We start from the raw sequence: 23,042 nt of genomic DNA on the forward strand, positions 1-23,042 counted from the left end.
AGGGCGAACTCCTGTGCACTCCTCTTCCCCTGTCGGAGGTGGAACAGACGCTCCCCCGCCGCCTTCCCCTCAGGTGGATGATCGAACACTGCCCTGAAGCAGCGGGAGAACTCCGCGTAGGTGATGGTGGCAGCGTCTATTCCCCTCCATTCGGCATTGGCCCACTCCAACGCCTTGCCGGAGAGACAGGAGATGAGGGCGGAGACGCTCTCGTATCCCGAGGGCGCCGGGTGGATGGTGGCCAGGTAGAGTTCCACCTGCAGGAGGAACCCGGTGCTGGGAGAGGAGGACTGGCCGATGGTGATGGTAAGGTGTGCGAAGGTGTAGGCACCTCTCCGGTGACCAAACGGCGCAGAGTGTTGGACACCTCGTTCATGGCGGCCCCAAGTTGCCGGATCATGGTGTCTTGATCGCTGATCCGTTCCTCCAGCGACTTGGGTGCCGCCACTGCTCCTGCTGACTCCATGGGGGTGTGTTATTCTGTCAGTGTTGATGTGGATGCGGTTGAGGAGTCCGACGCAGGACGCATAGGCTGAGTCAAACAAGACTTTACTAACTGTATAAACAGTACAAAAAATAAAGGGCCCCAAACAAGGAGGCGAGCGACAACGCAACACAGTGCTTCACAATAAACAAAGTCCAGAGTACTGCACAGGTGACACCAACGGACAGGCGGACAATAACACACAAACTAACGAAAACAACACAGGAAACTTATAGGGCACATAATCAGACTCAAACGGACACAGGTGTAACAGACAGACCAAACCAAACGCACATCGAAACATTCAACGGTGGCAGCTAGTACTCCGGGGACGACGAACGCCGAAGCCTGCCCGAGCAAGGAGGAGGAGCAGTCTCGGCAGAATTCGTGACACTTGGCAGCAGTTAATGGGGATCCATAATAAATACAAAAAATACAAATACAAATCACAAAAATGTCAAGCCTCATTCATACAGTTTTGTTGAATAGGAAATACATCATTGAAAATATTTCATATTTGTATCATAATTGTACCGTGTACTTGAGCTTCTGTCGTCAAAAGTGTCTACACCTCAGCAATGTGTATATATATATTTTTTAACCAGAAATGTAAGATTTTAGCCTTTCTTGGAGTATGCAGCATTACTAGTTATTGTTTATGGCCCTCTCATGATAAATAATTAATTTTGAGTATTAAGTAGATTACATGTTCGATTAAATTTAGTTACATTTAACTGGTTTTAATATAGACAACACGAATAGACCGTCTGGACTTTGCCATGGCACACAGACACACACACACCGTCAATCTCCATGTATCTCTCTGTCACCCCCACTGTTCTGTGTGGTTTAATCCGTCCTGTCATGGAATGTATCCCTGAAGGGTGTAGGGCTTGTCGCAGTGCATTGCTGACATGGCACCTGGGTCCCGCTGGTTATTATATGAGATGTCTTCCTTACTCTGAACTGTCAGGGTGTCTGAGGAGTGGGCAGGGGAGAGGATCTGGTGTCATGTAGGCAAAAGGAGTAGTGGCGCACTGGTCAGCTGTTTGTTCACCCGCACCTGCCTGCAATTGCTAATAACCCATCCGTAACCGCCTGACTATGTGATAAAGTGAAAATCTGAGGCCGCGCCTGATCCTAACCCGCTAATATAGAAAATGCGCTGTAGGCTACAGTCAGAGACGGTGTGACGATTTTTTGACAGGCGTCCAGGATTTTGTTTAGCCTGATTTAGATATGTTTCAGTTTATAATTTCCGACATTTTGGTAGGCTATTTGTTAGTCAACTTGTCTATAATTAGATACAGCAGCTTCTCTTCTGTCATGTTGCCCTGGAAGACTATTAAATAAACTTTGTTCACCACAATAATGTAATAACTCGATTGAATTAATGTTTCAATCTAGGTTTAATGCTTCAATGCTTCGTTTAGGGACAGGGGAGAAAATATAATAACTATTTGTTTTTAACTTGAACGATTTTCTGTGTAAAATGTCCAAATTACATCAGTTTGACCGGTTGTAAGGAAATAGAAAGCTGTGAACATGTTTCTGATAAGATTTCAGTTCGGCTTGGATGCATATTTTATGTGGTTTAATTGAAATACTATCACTGGCAGCATGCTGACCAAACCTCATGTGTTGCGTGCGCCAGCGTTGCAAAATAAATGTACACATACATGTTATTCAATGATTTCATCCAAACTGCTAGCGCGCGTCAACGGGCATCTGCATCGCCAGGCTCAAATCTTTTTAGGCGCATGATGCGTTGCAAGTCCCGCCTCTTCCATCTACTCATTGTTTTTTATGAGCATATACCCATGTGGGTGATTTGAAAGATGAAAGAGGTCCACACTCCAGTCCAGTTGGTGGCGGTAATGCACCTTAAAGTTGGTTTCCAACCGCCATATAAAATCCACAGAAGAAGAAGAAGAACGACGTTAGAGAAGATATTAATCAGAGAAAACTAACTGCAGGTTATGAGTCAACCCACACATCACTAAAGAGGAGCTAGCCTGGTCCCAGACCTGTTTGTGCCTTCTAGCATAGGAGTTATAGGGGAGAGTGGGGTAAATTGAGCATTTTTGACATTTAACATAACTCTGTCAAGGGGAATATAGTATTCTTTCTAACAAAGATATCTACATATATTTCAGGATGTTGTGTATCCCTGGAAATAATCAGAATTCATGTAAACATTACTGTTTTGAAAAAATAGCTTGTCCAAAAAAGAGTGGTCTCTTGGCACTAGTTGAGCCGCAGGACAGGGTAAATTAAGCTGCCTACACATTTCTGTACTGAATTAAATATTACCACTACCTTTTTTCCCCAAACACAATTCAACACAATCGCTTTTTTGTCTTTTATTCATTTGAATAATCTTTTAACATAGGCTTAACATCTAATAAACACTTTGTACTTTTGTTTTTACACTTTACACTCATAGCCCAGTGATAATGCATTGCATTACGCCTGGTAACAAAACACTTAAATTTGCTAAACTTTCCAGTGGCTCAACTTATCCCATGGTGATTGGCTCAACTTACCCCAGGGCAAATATTTTGACTATATTAGCCCACACAGCTACAAGGATGCACTTTCATGCTAGGTTTCGGACCTCATATTGAAGCTTATAGAGACCCCAATATTATCCTTGTGCCCAAGATAGGGAAAGTAACTGAATTAAATGACTACCGACCCGTAGCACTAACGTCCGTGTTTCGAAAGTCTAGTCAAAGACCGCATCACCTCCTCCCTCCCTGACACACTCGACCCTCTCCAATTCACCTACCACCCTGACAGATCCACTGACGATGCAATCTCCATTGCCCTGCACACTGCCCTCACCCACCTGGACAAAAGTAATGCATATGTGAGGATGCTGTTCATCGACTACAGCTCTGCCTTCAATACCATAGTGCCTTTTAAGATCAGCACAAAGCTCATGGCCCTGGGACTGAACTACTCCCTATGCAACTGGGTCCTGGACTTCCTGACAGGTAGGTAACATTACCTCCTTGACACTGATTCTCAATACAGGGGCCCCACATGGGTTGGTCCGCAATCCCCTCCTGTACTCCCTGTATACCCATGACTGCGTGGCCACACACAGTTCCAACACCATCATCAAGTTAGCTGACGACAAGACGGCCTACAGGAAGGAGGTAGGCACTCTGATGGCATAGTGCCATGTAAACAAATCAAATCAAATCAAATTTAATTAGTCACATACACGTGTTTAGCAGATGTTATTGCGGGTGTAGCGAAATGCTTGTAATATCTAACAATTTCACAACATATACCCAATACACACAAATCTAGTAAGGAATGGAATTTAAGAATATATACATATATGGACAAGCAATGACAGAGCGGCATGAACTAAGATACAGTAGAATATTATAGAATATAATACAGTATATACATATGAGATGAGTAGTGCAAGATATGTAAACATTATTAACGTGACTAGTGTTCCATTTCTTAAAGTGGCCAGTGATTTCAATAGGCAGCAGCAGCCTCTAATGTGCTAGTGATGGCTATTTAACAGTCTGATGGCATTGAGATAGAAGCTGTTTTTCATTCTTTCGGTCCCAGCTTTGATGCACCTGTACTGACCTCGCCTTCTGGATGATAGTGGGGTGAACAGGCAGTGGCTCGGGTGGTTGATGTCCTTGATGATCTTTTTGGCCTTCCTGTGACATAGGGTGCTGTATGTGTCTTGGAGGGCGGGTAGTTTGCCCCTGGTAATGCGTTCGGCAGACCGTACCACCCTCTGGAGAGCCCTGCAGTTGCAGGTAGTGCAGTTGCCTTACCAGGCGGTGATACAGCCCGACAGGATGCTCTCAATTGTGCATCTGTAAATGTTTGTGAGGGTTTTAGGTGCCAAGCCAAATTTCTTCAGCCTCCTGAGGTTGAAGAGGCTCTGTTGCGCCTTCTTCACCACACTGTCTGTGTGGGTGGACCATGTCAGTTTGTCAGTGATGTGTACGCCAAGGAACATGAAGCTTTCCACCTTCTCCACTGCGGTCCCGTCGATGTGGATAGGGGGGTGCACCCTCTGCTGTTTCCTGAAGTCCACAATCATCTCCTTTGTTTTGTTGATGTTGAGTGAGAGGTTATTTTCCTGGCACCACACTCTCCCAGAGCCCTCACCTCCTCCCTGTAGGCAGTCTCGTCATTGTTGGTAATCAAGCCTACTACTGTTGTGTTGTCTGCAAACTTGATGATTGAGTTTGAGGCGTGCTTGGCCACGCAGTCATGGGTGAACAGGGAGTACAGGAGGGGGCTGAGCATGCACCCTTGTGGGGCCCCAGTGTTGAGGATCAGCGAAGTAGAGATGTTGTTTCCTACCTTCACCACCTGGGCTGAATCAACGGGAACGCCAAGGAGACGGTCGAAAACTTCAAGTTCCTTGGCCTACACATCTCAGAGGAGCTGAAATGGTCAAACCACACGGACACCATGGTGAAGAAGGCATGACAGTGACTCTTCAACCTCAGGATGCTGAAGAAATTCGGCCTGTCCCCGACGGCCCTCACAGTGTTCTACAGGAGCACCATCGAGAGCATACTGTCGGGCTGCAGCACAGCCTGGTACGGCAACTCAACCACCACGGACCGCAAGATGCTACAGAGGGTGGTACACTCAGCTGAACGCACCATTGGGTGCACACTGCCTGCCCTCCAGGACACCTACAACACCAAGTGTCACAGGAAGGCCAAGAAGACCATCAGGGACCCCAGCCATCCGAGCCATGGCCTGTTCTCACTGCTTCCATCACTCAGGCGGGCAGTATAGGAGCATCATGGCTAAAACTGTAAGACTGGCCAGTAGCTTCTAATCCCAGAACATCTGGCTGCTGAATAGCCACCACTAGTCAGCTACCTGCTCCCCCCCCGCCCCCTCTTGCCCCCCCCCCCCCCCCCCCCAGACTTCCTACCCTCCTACCCCTGCTGCTCTCCCCATATGGACATTTCCCCCCCCCCCCCCCCCCCCCCCCCCTCCCCTCCCAACTGACATTTACCCTTCCCCCACCCCAATGGACATTTATTATTGCACAGTTGTTAATATGTAAATATTAACTTGCTTACCACTTTTTCCATGTGTTTTTTTCCTTCACATACTCCATGAAATGATGACCTCTTCCTAAATATTTGGTCAAATTATAAATGTTTGTGTATGGTTTCCTAGAAAGAAGGGTGACTCAGCTTACCCCTTTGGCTCAACTTACCCCACTCTCCCCTACAGCAGAAACAAATCTGGAACAAATCTAGTCTTGTCTGAGTGTCTCCCATGAAACACACAAGCAGAGCATTACATTACATGAGCACAACACAGGGGTTTAGCTACATACATTGCAGTCATCATGGACAACATAGGCTAGGTAACTGATACCTGTGTGTTTTTCCCAGGTTCTTTATCACACCATTGAAGTGGCCAAGTAGGTGGGGCTGGTGTGAACCAATCACAGAGGATCCTGTCATGAGGTGTCCGGCAACAACAGCACTGATGGGAAGTGATGTGTCCATCTCACCTGTGTCAGGTGAGTTACAGAGGTGTGTGTGTGTGTGTGTTAACTCTCCATTGTTTAGCACGTCAGCAGGAGGATGATGCTAACGCTAAACTAGCGATGATGAGATCGTTTGGAGAGCACACACACGCTAAACTAGCGATGAGACCGTTTGGAGAGCACTCACACACACGCATGCCACACGCATGCCACACACCTGTGTCAAGGTGAGAAGCTGTGGACAGGTGTATTACAGAGGTGTTTAATTGGTGTCTGGATAGTGTTACCTTTTCACGCAAGAGAAAAAGAGAGAAGAAAGACCTGTAACTGTAGTGTCCTTTTCCAGGTAGAATGGTAGCTGAGTCTATTCAGTGTTGTGGCTATTCAGAGGGTTATGACAACCAGTGATGCCTTCCTTACTGACTACCCTGGCAACTTTTTTTTCAAACAGCACCTAGCAAGAAATGTAGCTACTTTAAACAATTTATTTACAACTTTTAGCAACTTCTGAAAAGTGACTCAAACGCTAAAATGCACGCATTTTACATTTACCAGACGCTCTTATCCAGAGCGACTTACATGAGCAATTAGGGTTAAGTGCCTTGCTCAAGGGCACATCGGCAGATTTTTCACCTAGTCGGCTCGGGATTAGAACCAGCGACCTTTCGATTACTGGCACAACGCTCTTAACCACTAAGCTACCTGCCGCCCCTACCATTTTCCCTCTAAATGACACAAAAACGATTTCCTCTGTCACACACTCAGTCACAACACATGTGCCTGGCTGCAAAAGTGCATTGTGAGTGATGTCAGCAGCAGGCGCTCAGCTCATGCACAGGCAGCAGGGCAGCAGCAATTTCAGCAAATTGCAAATCATTGTTGGCTGACTGCAGCAGCAGTAGTATGCGTTCGACGAGACAAACCCAATGAATATAGTTGGTCACGAATGTTTGATCTTGAACAGAACTTACAACATCAATCAACTTGTCTCAATCAAAATTGTACAGCCAGAAGTACAGATAAGAGTGGGAGTCTGTACCTGAATTTAAAGGGTGGCTGAAGCCAGTAATTGGGGATGATTGTCGGGCATACTGTGCGTACTGCAAATCAGATATGCTTGCAAAAATGTATGACATGAAAAAACTTGTGCTACAGCAAAGCATACAAATAAATCAAAACTGTACAACCCCGCAACGCAGTCTACATTACCACAGTTGGTTAAGAAAGTAGATAACTGCAAAAGCGCAGAAGCTACTATGGCAATGGCCATTGCGGAGCATTGTTCGCTGCTAGCATGCAACCATTTAGGTATGGCTTGTAAAGCTGCCTTTTCAGATTCTGTGGCAGCAACAAACTTCCAAATGCACCACACCAAGTGCACAGAAATGATTAGGGGAGTACTGGCTCCTTATTTTCTCAAAAGGGTAACATCAGATGTGGGGGATGAGAAGTTCAGTCTCCTTTTGGATGAGTCCACTGATGTCAGTGTCTCGAAATACCTGGGTGTGGTGATTCGGTATTTCAGTGCTAAAAAAAGTACCGTTGTGTCCACATTTCTCGGGCTGGTTGAATTGGAGGGGGGCGATGCCAGATCAATAGCAAAGGTGGTAGTTGAGTTTCTTGAGAAGTGTAACCTTCAAAAAGAGAATCTTCAGGGTATTGGCACTGATAATGCGTCTGTGATGACTGGGGTGCACAACGGAGTGCACAAGATTTTAAAGGAAGAATGTCCATTGCCCAATTTGGTACTCATCCGCTGTGTGTGCCATTCTTTACAATTGGCTGTCAGTGCAGCATCCAAAGAAACCATCCCTAGGAGTGTTGAGTACTTAATCAGGGAAACCTACAACTGGTTTTCGATTTCCCCAAAACGGCGCGAGGTGTATAAAGCAGTGTATGCCACCATTAATTGTGGCCAGAAACCCCTGCAGATCACCAAAGTGTGTGCCACACGCTGGCTATCGATTGAGCCTGCGGTAACTCGTATATTGAGCCAGTGGGAAGAGCTGAAACTCCACTTTGAGTTGACCAAGGCCAGTGAGCATTGCTACATGGCGGATGTGCTCCACGCCATGTACATGGACAAGACCAACTATGTCTACCTGACATTCTTGAAATCAATCCTGTCCGACGTACAAGTTGCAGTGAAGTCATTTGAGGAAGAGCAAACAGATCCTGTCAAGCTTTTGGACAATCTGGTACACCTCTTAACATCAATTTGCAGCAGAGTAGTCAACCCTATGGCAAAAATGGATGTCCTGAAGGATGCCATTGATGGACATCTCAGTCCATCACCATACCTTGGGTACCTTTTCGAGAGCACGGTGTACCAACTCAGTCTTGCTCCAGAGGACGAAAAGGTCATTCGGAGACAGTGCATCAACTACATTGTTGCTTTAAGCAAGGAGCTGCAAGCAAGGCTCCCAGACAACCTAGAAGCCTTGTGAAACATGGCCTTGTTCAGTGTTAAGGAAACACTAAAGCACAATAAAGGCACCACTGAAATGATTAAAGTAGCTGAGCTACTGAGGTACCAGCCACAAACAATTGATACAATTGTTTCCCAATGGAGAAACATCAATCTGTTTAGGTGGGACTCAACTGAAAATACAGTCAAGTTTTGGAGTGAAGTAAATAACTACACGGACTCTTCCGGGTCAAATCCATTTGAAGAACTGTGCAAAGCTGCACTCACTGCCCTCTCCTTGCCATAGTCAAATGCGGAGGTTGAACGGCTGTTCAGCCAAATGAGCGTGGTCAAGTCAAAGTTAAGAAATAGAATGTCACTGCCCACTCTCAACTCCATACTCCTGGTGCGGTATGGACTGAAGCTGGCTGGTGATACCTGTTACCAGCATAAACTACCAAGTGAAGTTCTGCAGCAGTTTGGCACCACAGTAGCAAACGGCTTTAAGTCCACTCCATCCTCTTCTGCTGGTTCCAGCTCCGTGACAATGCAGTTGGACAGTGAAGATGAAGAGGATTTCCTTGCCAATCTATGATTCGTCATATTTACAGTACGTATGCAAGGAGGGGACTTTCTGGAACTGGCGGAGACACACAGCTGATGGTGGCAGTGTGCACTGCAGTGTGAGCGAGAACAGTGGCAATATCTGGAGGAAACCATTAAGCAGCTACAGTGAGGGAAAAAAGTATTTGATCCCCTGCTGATTTTGTACGTTTGCCCACTGACAAAGAAATGATCAGTCTATAATTTTAATGGTAGGTTTATTTGAACAGTGAGAGACAGAATAACAACAACAAAATCCAGAAAAACGCATGTAAAAAATGTTGTAAATTGATTTGCATTTTAATGAGGGAAATAAGTATTTGACCCCCTCTCAATCAGAAAGATTTCTGGCTCCCAGGTGTCTTTTATACAGGTAACGAGCTGAGATTAGGAGCACACTCTTAAAGGGAGTGCTCCTATTCTCAGCTTGTTACCTGTATAAAATACACCTGTCCACAGAAGCAATCAATCAATCAGATTCCAAACTCTCCACCATGGCCAAGACCAAAGAGCTCTCCAAGGATGTCAGGGACAAGATTGTAGACCTACACAAGGCTGGAATGGGCTACAAGACCATCGCCAAGCAGCTTGGTGAGAAGGTGACAACAGTTGGTGCGATTATTCGCAAATGGAAGAAACACAAAATAACTGTCAATCTCCCTCGGCCTGGGGCTCCATGCAAGATCTCACCTCGTGGAGTTGCAATGATCATGAGAACGGTGAGGAATCAGCCCAGAACTACACGGGAGGATCTTGTCAATGATCTCAAGGCAGCTGGGACCATAGTCACCAAGAAAACAATTGGTAACACACTACGCCGTGAAGGACTGAAATCCTGCAGCGCCCGCAAGGTCCCCCTGCTCAAGAAAGCACATATACAGGCCCATCTAAACTTTGCCAATGAACAACTGAATGATTCAGAGGAGAACTGGGTGAAAGTGTTGTGGTCAGATGAGACCAAAATCGAGCTCTTTGGCATCAACTCAACTCGCCGTGTTTGGAGGAGGAGGAATGCTGCCTATCACCCCAAGAACACCATCCCCACCGTCAAACATGGAGGTGGAAACATTATGCTTTGGGGGTGTTTTTCTGCTAAGGGGACAGGACAACTTCACCACATCAAAGGGACGATGGACGGGGCCATGTACCGTCAAATCTTGAGTGAGAACCTCCTTCCCTCAGCCAGGGCATTGAAAATGGGTCGTGAATGGGTATTCCTGTATGACAATGACCCAAAACACACGGCCAAGGCAACAAAGGAGTGGCTCAAGAAGACGCACATTAAGGTCCTGGAGTGGCCTAGCCAGTCTCCAGACCTTAATCCCATAGAAAATCTGTGGAGGGAGCTGAAGGTTCGAGTTGCCAAACGTCAGCCTCGAAACCTTAATGACTTGGAGAAGATCTGCAAAGAGGAGTGGGACAAAATCCCTCCTGAGATGTGTGCAAACCTGGTGGCCAACTACAAGAAACGTCTGACCTCTGTGATTGCCAACAAGGGTTTTGCCACCAAGTACTAAATCATGTTTTGCAGAGGGGTCAAATACTTATTTCCCTCATTAAAATGCAAATCAATTTATAACATTTTTGACATGCGTTTTTCTGGATTTATTTGTTGTTATTCTGTCTCTCACTGTTCAAATAAACCTACCATTAAAATTATAGACTGATCATGTCTTTGTCAGTGGGCAAACATACAACATCAGCAGGGGATCAAATACTTTTTTCCCTCACTGTAGCCAGCCAAGCAGCACAACAACCTGGAGAGAGCTGGAGAGAGATGCCTAGCGCGCCCATCATTATTTGAGTGTATATACCTTGTTATTAGCTTGTACCTATAATTGTTGATCAGTTAGGTAGCATGTTAACTAATACACTGCTTAAAACTATAATTGTTCAGAATGTGTAGGTTTATTAGTTAAAAAGAAAATAAATAAAATGTAATTGTTCAATAATGTGTAATTGTTCAATAATTCAATGTGTTATCTGATCATATAAAATGTGTTGTGTTTATATTACTTTTACAAATAAAAATGTGATAGTAAACAAACAAATCTAAACTAACAAATGTCAAATCATATTTTTCGCAGAGATGGCCAGTCAATTTGAGTAACGTTATTGAGTATTCTACGTAATGACGCAGTTTTACGTTATTACGTAATGACGTCATCACGCAATGACATCACAACGTCATTTAGCAACTTTTAGCAACAAATCGACCTGCCTCTAGCAACTTCCCCTGAAAATTAGTTGGCAACACTGGTGACAACACAGTTGACACTTTGTGAAGGATATAGATGGGTACACTTCTCTTCATGTATGCAGTGGCTGGCTGCTCGCACCCCTCTCTGTCTCTGTCTCTGTCTCTGTCTCTGTCTCTGTCTCTGTCTCTGTCTCTGTCTCTGTCTCTGTCTCTCTCTATCTCTATCTCTGTCTCTGTCTCTGTCTCTCTCCTTCCTCTCTCTCTCTCTCTTTCTTTCCACTTCTCTCTCTCTCTCTCTCTCTCTCTCTCTCTTTCGCTCTCTCATAGAGAGCGAGCTGTGCTGCTGGGGCTGGGGGACTGGTGAACTGCCTGGGGGACTTTGTAGGGGTGTGGGGTGTCAGGGGGTTCTATGTACAATGGACGAGGAGGGGGGCTTGGTTCTAACTGTTAAAAGTTTGTGTTTTTAATTATGTAACTATTGGGCTAAATCTCTCTCTCTCTGTGTGTGTTGTGTCATGTATGCTGTGAAGGTGACTGAGAGGAAATATATATTCATATATTCAATTACATAATATACAGTAAGGAAGGCATAAAGTATGTTGAATAATATGTTTATTTTATATGCTTGTATGCACAGAAAAGACAGTGGGGAGTAAGGCAAATACATATTCAGAGAATAATTTGCATTTTTTTGTTGCTCTAAGATCATCTACTTTACTTTTAAATCCAACTTACTGCACATTTTAGTCAAATTAATCCAAGTTTTTTAAAGCTTAACCTGGCTGGCTGTCAAATGCACCTCACAGTTAGGTGACACTCTCCGCAATCTGTTCCTTTCAGAGGCTGCAAGTGGGGAAATGTTTCTAAATGGTTTTAAGCCAAAGGAAAGGATGATTGTACCTCATATTTCATTCCAAATTGGTGCTTCTCACCTTCCACAAGGATCAAGTTCAAACATGGTATACATCACACTTTTTAGCTGAGTCACTGTCATCAGAGTATGCATATTGTTTTCAAGTTTATATGAAGCAATCAAGAATGAATCTAAATGAGAGGGACTGTATGAGATATTCTCTATTCATCCTCTTAGTAGACTCAGAATTATGAAGACAAGGGTACTTTAGCGGGCGAGACCTTTGTGTTTGTGGTGGTTGTGCTGTGCTGTGTGGAAGAGGACAGATACCACCATTGCAGCTGGCAGTGCCACTCGCACCACCCTGGTTCCCCTTGTATGCCAGCCATGTCTTACTGTGTGTGTGTGTCACGCAGTCACCCCCTCTGTGCCAGCCATGTTGTCAGCCACAGGAGACACAGCTACCTCATCAGCAGGTGTGACTTGCCTGTTGGACTATGACAAGGAGTGAAAGAATGACAGGGAGAGAAGGAGGGAAGGAAGAAGGGAAGGAGAGAGGGAGGGAGGGATGGAGGGAGGGGAGGTAAGGGAGGAGAGAAAGAAGGACAAGGATGGAGGGAGAGAGGGAGGGAAGGGTAGTGAAAGAGCAAGGGAGGGAGATGGATGAGGGAGGTGAAGGAGGGGAGGTAAGAAGTGAGGGAATGAGGGAGATGGACAGAGGTGTGAACTCCTATCATTCTTTGAGGAGACAGGAGCATTCTTGTTTACACGGTCTGGTTTGATCTGTGAGAGATTGAGGGTTGGATTGTTACCTTGCCTGTCATACCAGCCCTATCTCTCCCGCCTCTTATCTTTCTCAAGTCTGTGTGTGACCTTATCTCTGTCTGACACAGCAGGCTGAACTGTGACACCAGAGCTGTCTGTCTCTGACTCTCATCACCATCAGTCATCATTCTCTCCAAACCTCGTTTTTCTTTCTCTCCTTTCTTGTCTAAATATCTCATTCTGTCACTGCTCCTCTGTCCTCAGATAATAGCTTGTTGTTCTAGACTTGGCAGGGTGTGGATGGGTAGAGTTTAACCCCATGACCCTATAACTCTATAACTCTTTGTTGACTGAACTGATAAAAACAGCATCTCCTCCATATTGAAGCTCAAGCAGGAATACCTTGCACTTAGAGTGAATGGCCTTGTAAAATTGGGTCCTTGTAGGAACCTGGTGTACCCCCACTCAGGTTGGGATATATACCAAGCTCACCACAGCTTCCTTTCACATACTAAAACTAATCTGACAAAAAAAAAAAAAAAAACAGGGGCTTATATTCACTTAGCCACTCCTTGGGTTATCCCTATGTCAAATTGACAATTAAACACATAACTATTCAAATGTAAAATACATATTCCATAGTCCTTCATTACATTGTACAAAAATAGTCTAAGCAGACACAATCATAATCAGAACCAGTTCATAAAGCGACCGTCATTTAATTCACTATTCACAGTCCACTCATTCACAGAAGGCCACTATAACTATTGGAACGCGCCAGCGCGCACATAAAACTTTCACAGGTAGCCTACCGGACACTTGACAAACTACGAGCTCCAAGGAATAAACAGCAAAAAAATGCAAATACACTTGATGGAAATAATGTAAACTTCTACCTCATCAGTCTTGCAAACATTTACAGTGGGGGAAAAAAGTATTTAGTCAGCCACCAATTGTGCAAGTTCTCCCACTTAAAAAGATGAGAGAGGCCTGTAATTTTCATCATAGGTACACGTCAACTATGACAGACAAAATGAGCATTTTCTCTCTCCAGAAAATCACATTGTAGGATTTTTAATGAATTTATTTGCAAATTATGGTGGAAAATAAGTATTTGGTCAATAACAAAAGTTTCTCAATACTTTGTTATATACCCTTTGTTGGCAATGACACAGGTCAAACGTTTTCTGTAAGTCTTCACAAGGTTTTCACACACTGTTGCTGGTATTTTGGCCCATTCCTCCATGCAGATCTCCTCTAGAGCAGTGATGATTTGGGGCTGTCGCTGGGCAACACAGACTTTCAACTCCCTCCAAAGATTTTCTATGGGGTTGAGATCTGGAGACTGGCTAGGCCACTCCAGGACCTTGAAATGCTTCTTACGAAGCCACTCCTTCGTTGCCCGGGCGGTGTGTTTGGGATCATTGTCATGCTGAAAGACCCAGCCACGTTTCATCTTCAATGTCCTTGCTGATGGAAGGAGGTTTTCACTCAAAATCTCACGATACATGGCCCCATTCATTCTTTCCTTTACACGGATCAGTCGTCCTGGTCCCTTTGCAGAAAAACAGCCCCAAAGCATGATGTTTCCACCCCCATGCTTCACAGTAGGTATGGTGTTCTTTGGATGCAATTTAGCATTCTTTGTCCTCCAAACACGACGAGTTGAGTTTTTACCAAAAAGTTCTATTTTGGTTTCATCTGACCATATGACATTCTCCCAATCCTCTTCTGGATCATCCAAATGCACTCTAGCAAACTTCAGACGGGCCTGGACATGTAATGTGGTCCTCTGTAGCTCAGCTGGTAGAGCACGGCGCTTGTAACGCCAAGGTAGTGGGTTCGATCCCCGGGACCACCCATATACAAAAATGTATGCACGCACGACTGTAAGTCGCTTTGGATAAAAGCGTCTGCTAAATGGCATATTATTATTATTATTATTATTATTATTATTATTATAATGGCTTAAGCAGGGGGGCACGTCTGGCACTGCAGGATTTGAGTCCCTGGCGGCGTAGTGTGTTACTGATGGTAGGCTTTGTTACTTTGGTCCCAGCTCTCTGCAGGTCATTCACTAGGTCCCCCCCGTGTGGTTCTGGGATTTTTGCTCACCATTCTTGTGATCATTTTGACCCCATGGGGTGAGATCTTGCGTGGAGCCCCAGATCGAGGGAGATTATCGGTGGTCTTGTATGTCTTCCATTTCCTAATAATTGCTCCCACAGTTGATTTCTTCAAACCAAGCTGCTTACCTATTGCAGATTCAGTCTTCCCAGCCTGGTGCAGGTCTACAATTTTGTTTCTGGTGTCCTTTGACAGCTCTTTGGTCTTGGCCATAGTGGAGTTTGGAGTGTGATTGTTTGAGGTTGTGGACAGGTGTCTTTTATACTGATAACAAGTTCAAACAGGTGCCATTAATACAGGTAACGAGTGGAGGACAGAGGAGCCTCTTAAAGAAGAAGTTACAGGTCTGTGAGAGCCAGAAATCTTGCTTGTTTGTAGGTGACCAAATACTTATTTTCCACCATAATTTGCAAATAAATAAATTAAAAATCCTACAATGTGATTTTCTGGATTTTTTTTCTCAATTTGTCTGTCATAGTTGACGTGTAACTATGATGAAAATTACAGGCCTCTCTCATCTTTTTAAGTGGGAGAACTTGCACAATTGGTGGCTGACTAAATACTTTTTTCCCCCACTGTATGTGCACTATAAACTTCGCACCCAGTAAATTGGAGAGGAAATGGTACATGAAATGCAACAATATATTGTACCAAACATGAAACAAAAATGTCTACAATCATGTAGCAAATATGGATTTTAACATGGGAAAACATCAACATTTTCAATACGGAAACAAAGCACACTCAATTGGCGGCAGATACTAGTGGAGTGACATGCCTAGTGCATCACAGGGCTCCATGAAATGTGAATAGATCTACAAACAAATGGTAGCGTATTCATCATGCAAATGAAATATTAAAATGCCCAATGTATTGTGATGGTAAGGAAAGGTTACATGAGGACTTCATAAAGATGAACACAGGAACATTCTATTTGAGAAAAGGAATTGAATATGCACTATTGTATCACTGGCAGAATGATAGAACAGACAAATTGGAACAACTAGCTATTTGTGACACAGTCCATCTTAATAACATGGCCATCAATTGAAATTAACTCAAAATGTCAGATGGGTCTATTGGTGAGAAGCAGCAGGAGTCACGTATGCTGCTTACAATAAATGTGTGTGTGTGCGTGTGTGCTTGTGAGGAGAGAGGGAGAGAGCGAGAGGCACGACTGGAAGTTTTTCACCAATTGATAACCACTATTGCAGGGCACTTAGAAAAGTTGGAATTGATAATGATTGATGAGGATTTCATAAGACATGCGCTCTCTCTCTCTCTCTCGCTCTCTCTCTCTGTCTCTCTGTGTCTCATTAGAATGCCAGAGATAAACTGTTATCAGTCTTTAGAGAGGGATTTCCTATTTGAATAGGAAATGATAATTTAAATGTGTGTGCTTCTTGGAGGTTAGAGAGATAAGCCAAACACACAGGGAGATAGGGAGAGAGGGGGAGTGAATGAGAGAGAAGAGGAGACGGGTTGTAATAAACTGAGTGAAAGGGTAAGTATAGTTGATTTTCACGGGTTGGCATTGTGTGTGTTACTATAACTAAACACTTTAATTACTTTCACAGTTATAATAATTAATTTTAAATGTCACAGTTGTGTTTACTCACCGCTCCACTGATTTAGCAGGATAATACCACTCAATTAACACAAGTGTGTGTGTGTGCATGTCTGTGTATTGCGTGCTTAAAATATCGATGTATTCTCATCTGCACAAACCCACTTTACAAACGAAATATTATTGTGCACTCAAATTCATTAGCCCAAGGGAGATGACTTACTTGACTGAAGCCCTTGGCTCCTTTAGGCCAATGTAGTGCATACCATACATACCCTCTCTCACATGCCCTCTCTCACAGGTCAACAAGCTGACAAACCTCCTCTCTCTCCCTCTCCAGATCCTAAGAAACAGAGCCTGGCCGAACTGAGAGGACAGGAGAGGAGAGGAAAGGAGCTGAGCTGAAGGCTGAGGGTAGGTGATCTGATAAATATTCTGATCCACAGTGCTGTGGCCTGGTCTCCTGTTTAATATGATCCTGATGCAGCCAGTCTCCATCACCTGGTAGTGCAGGGTTCATTCTACGCTCCGCATGTGCTTTGATCGGCCCCTCCCTGGGGCCCTGTGTAACTGCTTTGCGCTGATGAGAAGCCACACGGTTTAAAGTACCATCTTGTACTGCAATTATGCCCATGAAAGTGAAGTGTGTGTGTATATTTGTGTGTGTGTGTGTGTGTGTGTGTGAATTGAAATATAGAAATATCCTGCTTTTGTAAGGGAGGGAGAGATGTGGGTCTCTGGCCCTGGTCAATATCTTGCTCCTACCAGCTTAATTCAGTCTGATACTGCCAAAGGTCAATGAGTAGCCATAAGCTCTTTATCCTCCAAGTCATAGGATGATGCACGTGATGTTTGAAAATGTACTACATTTACCTTATTCCCTCAGGCTGGAATAATATGGTAATGAATGTTTCCTGTGTGTGTGTGTGTGTGTGTGTGTGTGTGTGTGTGTGTGTGTGAGAGAGAGAGAGTGAGTGAGGGAGTTGTCCTTTGCGTGTGCATGTGTGTGTTTGTCTGTGCACATGTGTCTGTGTGTGTTTGTTGTCCTCGGTGTGTGCATGTCCCGGCACAGGAAGGGGAGTGTGACTCTGGGTGGTATTGGTTTCCTGGGCACTGACAGCTTGCCGCTCCTGTGCTTATGAAAATAAATGCTGATGAGGGTTGAACTGACAGTGCTGCATGGGTCAGAGAGAAGAGAGATGGCGCTCTGGGTTGACTGGCTGACAAGCCGCCAACGTTATGCCTGGTTTGCATTGAGATGCATGACAACACCCCTGCTCGACTCGACCCCCCCCAAATGCTGACGGTAGTGTGTGTGTGTGTGTGTGTGTGTGTGTGTGTGTGTACAGGCACAGTTGCCTCACAGTCACTCTGTCACGTCTACTATCAGTATTCCACTGCCACTACTGCTGAAACTGATCCTCTGTCTCCTCTGTCTGTCGCTCGCTGCACCTCACCTCAACTTGCCCCTCCTTGCCCTCAATCTTCTGCCTCTCTTCGCTGGACTGTCTGTTACTGTACTTTCCTCCAAAAACCCAGATGAAGTCTAGATGCCGAAACACGTTGGTCTTTAACAATAAAGAAAGCCTATTTGACCTTCACTTTCATAGTCCTCCAAGAGTTGCTGAATATCCTTATATTCACTGTACTTTTCCTCTGACAGCCTCTGCTTTTTGCTACTGGCTCTTTTGTCTCACACTTACAGTAACAGACACAAGGCAAATGTTGTTGGTGGTTTGACAGAAGCTTATTGGTCCATTTCGACAGATGTCAGTATTAGATTTCAGATGCCAGATGTGCCTTTCCTGAAACATTATATGCCAGAATGCTACATGTTGCATACATGTTGCATTTTCAATACAGGGCCTTGGTTTCATTCTGTGTGAAAATCACAATTGAATCCTGTGTTTTAGTGTCACATTGTATGTAATTGGTTTCTTAGTCCAAACAACCTTGATCTGGAGCTGTTATGTCACACACACACACACACACACACACACACACACACACAGCCTCTGACATCGTTCCTGGCAACATGCAGCGGTATAAATCCAATCTTTACGGTCGTAATAAGCAACGAGGCATTAATCTAACATGTGATTACTGTTCACAACAAAGCAGTATGTTTTTTCTTCTCCACAGTGTGAAACACACCATGACCTCATTCCATCCTTTGTTTTATCGACTAACTTTCTCAGGCAACTCGAGCTGATTGGAAAATTGATGTTGTGAAATAAAACAACATTAATGGAACAACGCTTAACTGCATTTGGGGCTTAACGTAAATGATTTCTGAGACAAGTATGTATGTATATATATATATATATATATATATTATTATTTTTTGGGGGGGGGGGGGGGGGGGGGCTCTAAACTGAGGCAGAGTGAGTCTCCTGCTGACCTGTTGTGTTGTGATGGTATTACCCACTGGGCACAGACATTAATTCAATGTCTATTCCACGTTTTTTTTTTCATTGAAATTATGTGGAAACAACGTTGATTCAACCAGTGTGTGCCTCTCCTCATATTCCTCCTGCTGTTCCGTTCCACCTACCACAGGCATCTGGAGTAGCCTGCAACTCCCTCCCACACTCTGCTCCTCAGAAAAACACATGAAGGCTGTACTGTACCTGCAGCAGCTTCTGTTGAGGGATAACATAGGTATTGGCATTGGCATTTGCATCTATCCATATCAATTAGGCATGACACATCTGGATGGTTTTGTTATGTTTCAATGTATAATTGTAATTATTATGATAAGATTCTTCACTCACACAAAAGCTGTGTTTAATTTGTTCGTAGAGAAAATACAAGTGGTTGGATATGATTATGTCGCTGTAATACAAAGCAACCACATGGTGGCGCTGTAGACCTGTATTTGACCACTTGATTGGTGGCGCAAAGTGAAGTAAGGGTTCTTTTTAAATTCTTTGCCCCCTACGTCAGCTGTAGCGGCTCAAATTGCCAATGTATTTCGCATGGAGGGAGGCAGGCAGGCAGGCAGGCAGGCAGGCAGGCACTCGCTTCAACGAGGAAATAGCAGTCAATGGGGCTCGAGCAGACAACTTTGTTACAGTCCTGCCGTAGTCACTCATTACAAGGATTTCTGATAACGCGAGCTGGACTAAAACGTTAAAATGTATACCAGAGTGTTTCTACTGATGCTGGTCGTCGGGATCTACGCTGATACAATGGACCAAGGGCCAACAGGTAAAGAAAACAACGTTTTTGTTTCTTGGGAGTCAGGCATTGCGCTGCTGCGCACCTGGGAAAGGACAGTTGGCTGGGCTGTATGTGGCATTTGTGGGCACTGGGCACGTTATTCTACACTGTAATAAACATGTCGCCTAATAACGGGGAATTTAGAGTGCTATTAATCGTTTTAGTTGTATTCTTTAAATGTTGTGAAAATAGCTGTTCTCATAATTTGCTCGGACGGTCGCGTCTTATTTCTGAACAGAACTTCCAATGAAGTAGCATTGTTTTAGTTGTTGGAAATATAATAGCTTTTTCAATCATTTCGAGTCTGTGACTTGTCGGAATAGGCTACGCAGTGTCTTTTGAGGCTATCGGAAAATGTGCAATGTTGAGTTAAGTTCAGTTGTCTGTTCTTCATAGGTTGCAGTGTCAAGTGTCGCAATATTTTGTTACCGGTGGCACGGGCAGTGAAGAAGTGTAGTAAAGTGATGGCATACCAGGCAGTAACCTCATATTTATCATTTCTCAGGTTGGAATGGTTTCCCTAACATCGGTCTCAAGTTTTTCCGAAATGCAGGATAGAAAGATAAAGTACAAAATAGTAGGATAGAAAAATAAAGGACAAAATAGAAAATGTTATTGTCATAATTAAGGGATTCTGATCAATCAATTAAATTGGAATATAAATGCTGTTGGAATATAAATGCTGTTATCGGTTGTTTGAGCTTAAGCTACATCATGAGATGAGAATGTTTCTGTTAATGGTCAATTCGATTAACAGTCATGACGCTATAACCTGCTGATAAAAAAAATGTTACTTTATGTGCTGTGATTTGATTGATGGAAGAGCGAAATAATTGAGTTTGCTATCACACACACACGCACACACACACACACAGTTTTCATTATAATATAACGTTTTAAAGTTTGCGCTCAATATTGTGAGTCTTCTTCACCTGTAAACACATTTATTTTTTATTCAGGGCACATACCATGGTCCAACAATGCTTTATGCAGCAGTTTCACTGTCATGATATCTAATACAATCTCAATGTGTGTTTTTAATCCTGCAGAGACAGGTCTGGGAGGCCTACAGCAGTGTTTTTTGTGAGCTATCTGTATTGTTTTCATTGTGGAATCCACAGTAGTTTAGTTGCCAAGAAAAATGTATTGAAAGGAAAAATTCCCCCTAGTGCCATCCCAGCTTAGCTAAACCTGAGTATTAGCAGTGAAAGTGTTTATTAGCAAGGCAGGGGCGTGGCCATGTCTATGATTGACTTTACATGACATAGTACTAAGACAGTGTAATAGTGTCTCTATACTAAAATAGTGTATTGGAAACCCAGCCCCTGTGGGAGCATTCTCCATGCGACAGTTGTATGTTATAAATACTCTGGCACTGCTGGGTATCTCCTACAGACAAGCCAAGCAGAACATTTACTAGTTACTGTTATAGTATACCACATATAACTGTCTGTATGCATTCCCGCTCCTTCCATAGCAATGTTTCCCCTAGATTTTTCCCAGGTGGTGCACATGCAGTGGCTTCCAAAGAAACATCCAGGCCCCCTGGCACCAAAACTGTCAATAAAAATGGCCTCCGAGAAGAAGGGTTAGAGCATGGAGTTGCTTGATCACATAACCTCACCCAACAACATTGCAAACGGAACCCCACTATTATCTGTGGACTGTAGCTGTACAGTAGGTGAAGCTGCCTGCCGTAGTGATCTGTTTATAGTACACTTATACCTTACTGCTGAGGCAGTCTGTGTCTGATTGCGCTAACACACACGGGTCTATTGCTCCAGGCCTTTCTTATTGCTTTTCCAATACCTGGTTGAGGCTGAGCAGGGCTTGCTTTCCCTATAGTTGCATGTTGCACCCTCTGAGTGCTACCTGATTGAGTAGATTTGCTGGGGTAAAAGCACTCCTTGTCAGATCACTGCATAGCAGCACCTGTTAGTTTGAGTGTGTGTGTGTGTGTGTGTGTGTGTGTGTGTGTGTGTGTGTGTGTGTGTGTGTGTGTGTGTGTGTGTGTGTGTGTGTGTGTGTGTGTGTGTGTGTGTGTGTGTGTGTGTGTGTGTGTGTGTGTGTGTGTGTGTGTGTGTGTGTGTGTGTGTGTGTGTGAATGTCTGTGTGTGTGTGGCACAGAGGAGTTAGGGTAGTAGAGAAGGTAATTTAATCTGGGAGGCCCCTATGTCTCCTACTCTCTCAGTATTGACATGCAGCCACGGTGTGAAACACCCCATGATTGGGGGTGTAGAGGTTGAACGTGGGAAGGGAGACCACTTGGGAACACACTCTGATGGGGGTTATACTAAGGTCAAGAGAGGGGATGGGAGGGTCTTCTTCTTTTTCTGATTGGCGAGGGTGGGGTCCAGGCTGAGGGTTATACCAAGGACGAGGGGCTATAGAAGTGCTGGTTGTGCTGTGTGCAGGGGTGTGGATCGGTCAGATTTGTAATCATACAGAAAACGGTTCAACACTCACTAAGCTCTCTTTTGGGGAACAAAGGTTGGAAAGGAGAAAATTGGATCACAAACACAGAGAGAAGAGTGATGGAAGTTTATCTGGTTGGTTCCTTCTTATTATTTGTTTGTTTGATGTTTTTTTGGGCCACTGATATGTGAAATAGAACTTCTCTCTTACTAAAAGTATTTTGATGCTTTTCTTTTGCTGATCTGTACTTTTCCTTCCATCCCTATGAAGGCTTTAATCTGTCTAGCTCTAACACCTCTTCGCCTGACTAGAGAGAGGGAGAGAAGTCACTTTTTTTTTATTGTATTTTTTATTTGACAGCTTTAATGGACAGACATCTTTAGACACGAACTGCTTTCTTCCCTCACCTAGGGTGACTACATTTAATATACCCAAATGCGGGACAAATGGATGATTTTGCGGGACAGTGTAGCCTACATTAATCTTTTTTGGGGGCACCCTTCCGCTGCACTGAACAAGCTAATTGAAGCGGGCCTATTGGCTACTCCTTTGGCTCATGCTAAATTTTTATCATGCAGAAACGAGAGACCAAATGTGTGTCTGTTTTAGGAAAATCTGGGAATACATGGCCAAGGAAACATTTCTGGTTGGTCTCAAGGAATGTAAAACCGTTAGGAATGGAGACTTTGAAAACGGGATTGAGTGAAGTAGCAGCAAATATGTTAAATTAGCAACTAATGAGCATGGAGAGCCTCACAAGTTTGACAAAATCACCTGATATCTTTTCAGTTTGAAGATTTGTGTTTTGGATTGTCAAAGTCCTGACAGTTCATGCCAGACACCTCTCAAACCTCACGCAATTGGCTGAATTCTGTAAGGAGAAGTTG

The 23,042-nt window shown here is 44.1% G+C and overlaps 1 protein-coding gene across 1 annotated transcript in view; it reads left to right on the top strand.

Annotated features, from left to right (window-relative positions):
- The first annotated feature begins 19,571 nt into the window (after positions 1 to 19,571).
- The window catches only part of LOC311131905 (receptor-type tyrosine-protein phosphatase U-like), a 221,837-nt gene continuing 218,366 nt past the window's right edge, over positions 19,572 to 23,042 (top strand). Inside the window, exon 1 of the mRNA XM_084165018.1 lies at positions 19,572 to 19,728. Coding sequence (XP_084021144.1) covers positions 19,656 to 19,728 — 73 coding nt within the window. The 5' untranslated portion in view covers positions 19,572 to 19,655. The remainder of the gene's footprint in view (positions 19,729 to 23,042) is intronic.

This window comes from Coregonus lavaretus (genome assembly GCF_964263955.1).
Source record: "Coregonus lavaretus genome assembly, chromosome: 7".
NCBI lineage: Eukaryota > Metazoa > Chordata > Actinopteri > Salmoniformes > Salmonidae > Coregonus > Coregonus lavaretus.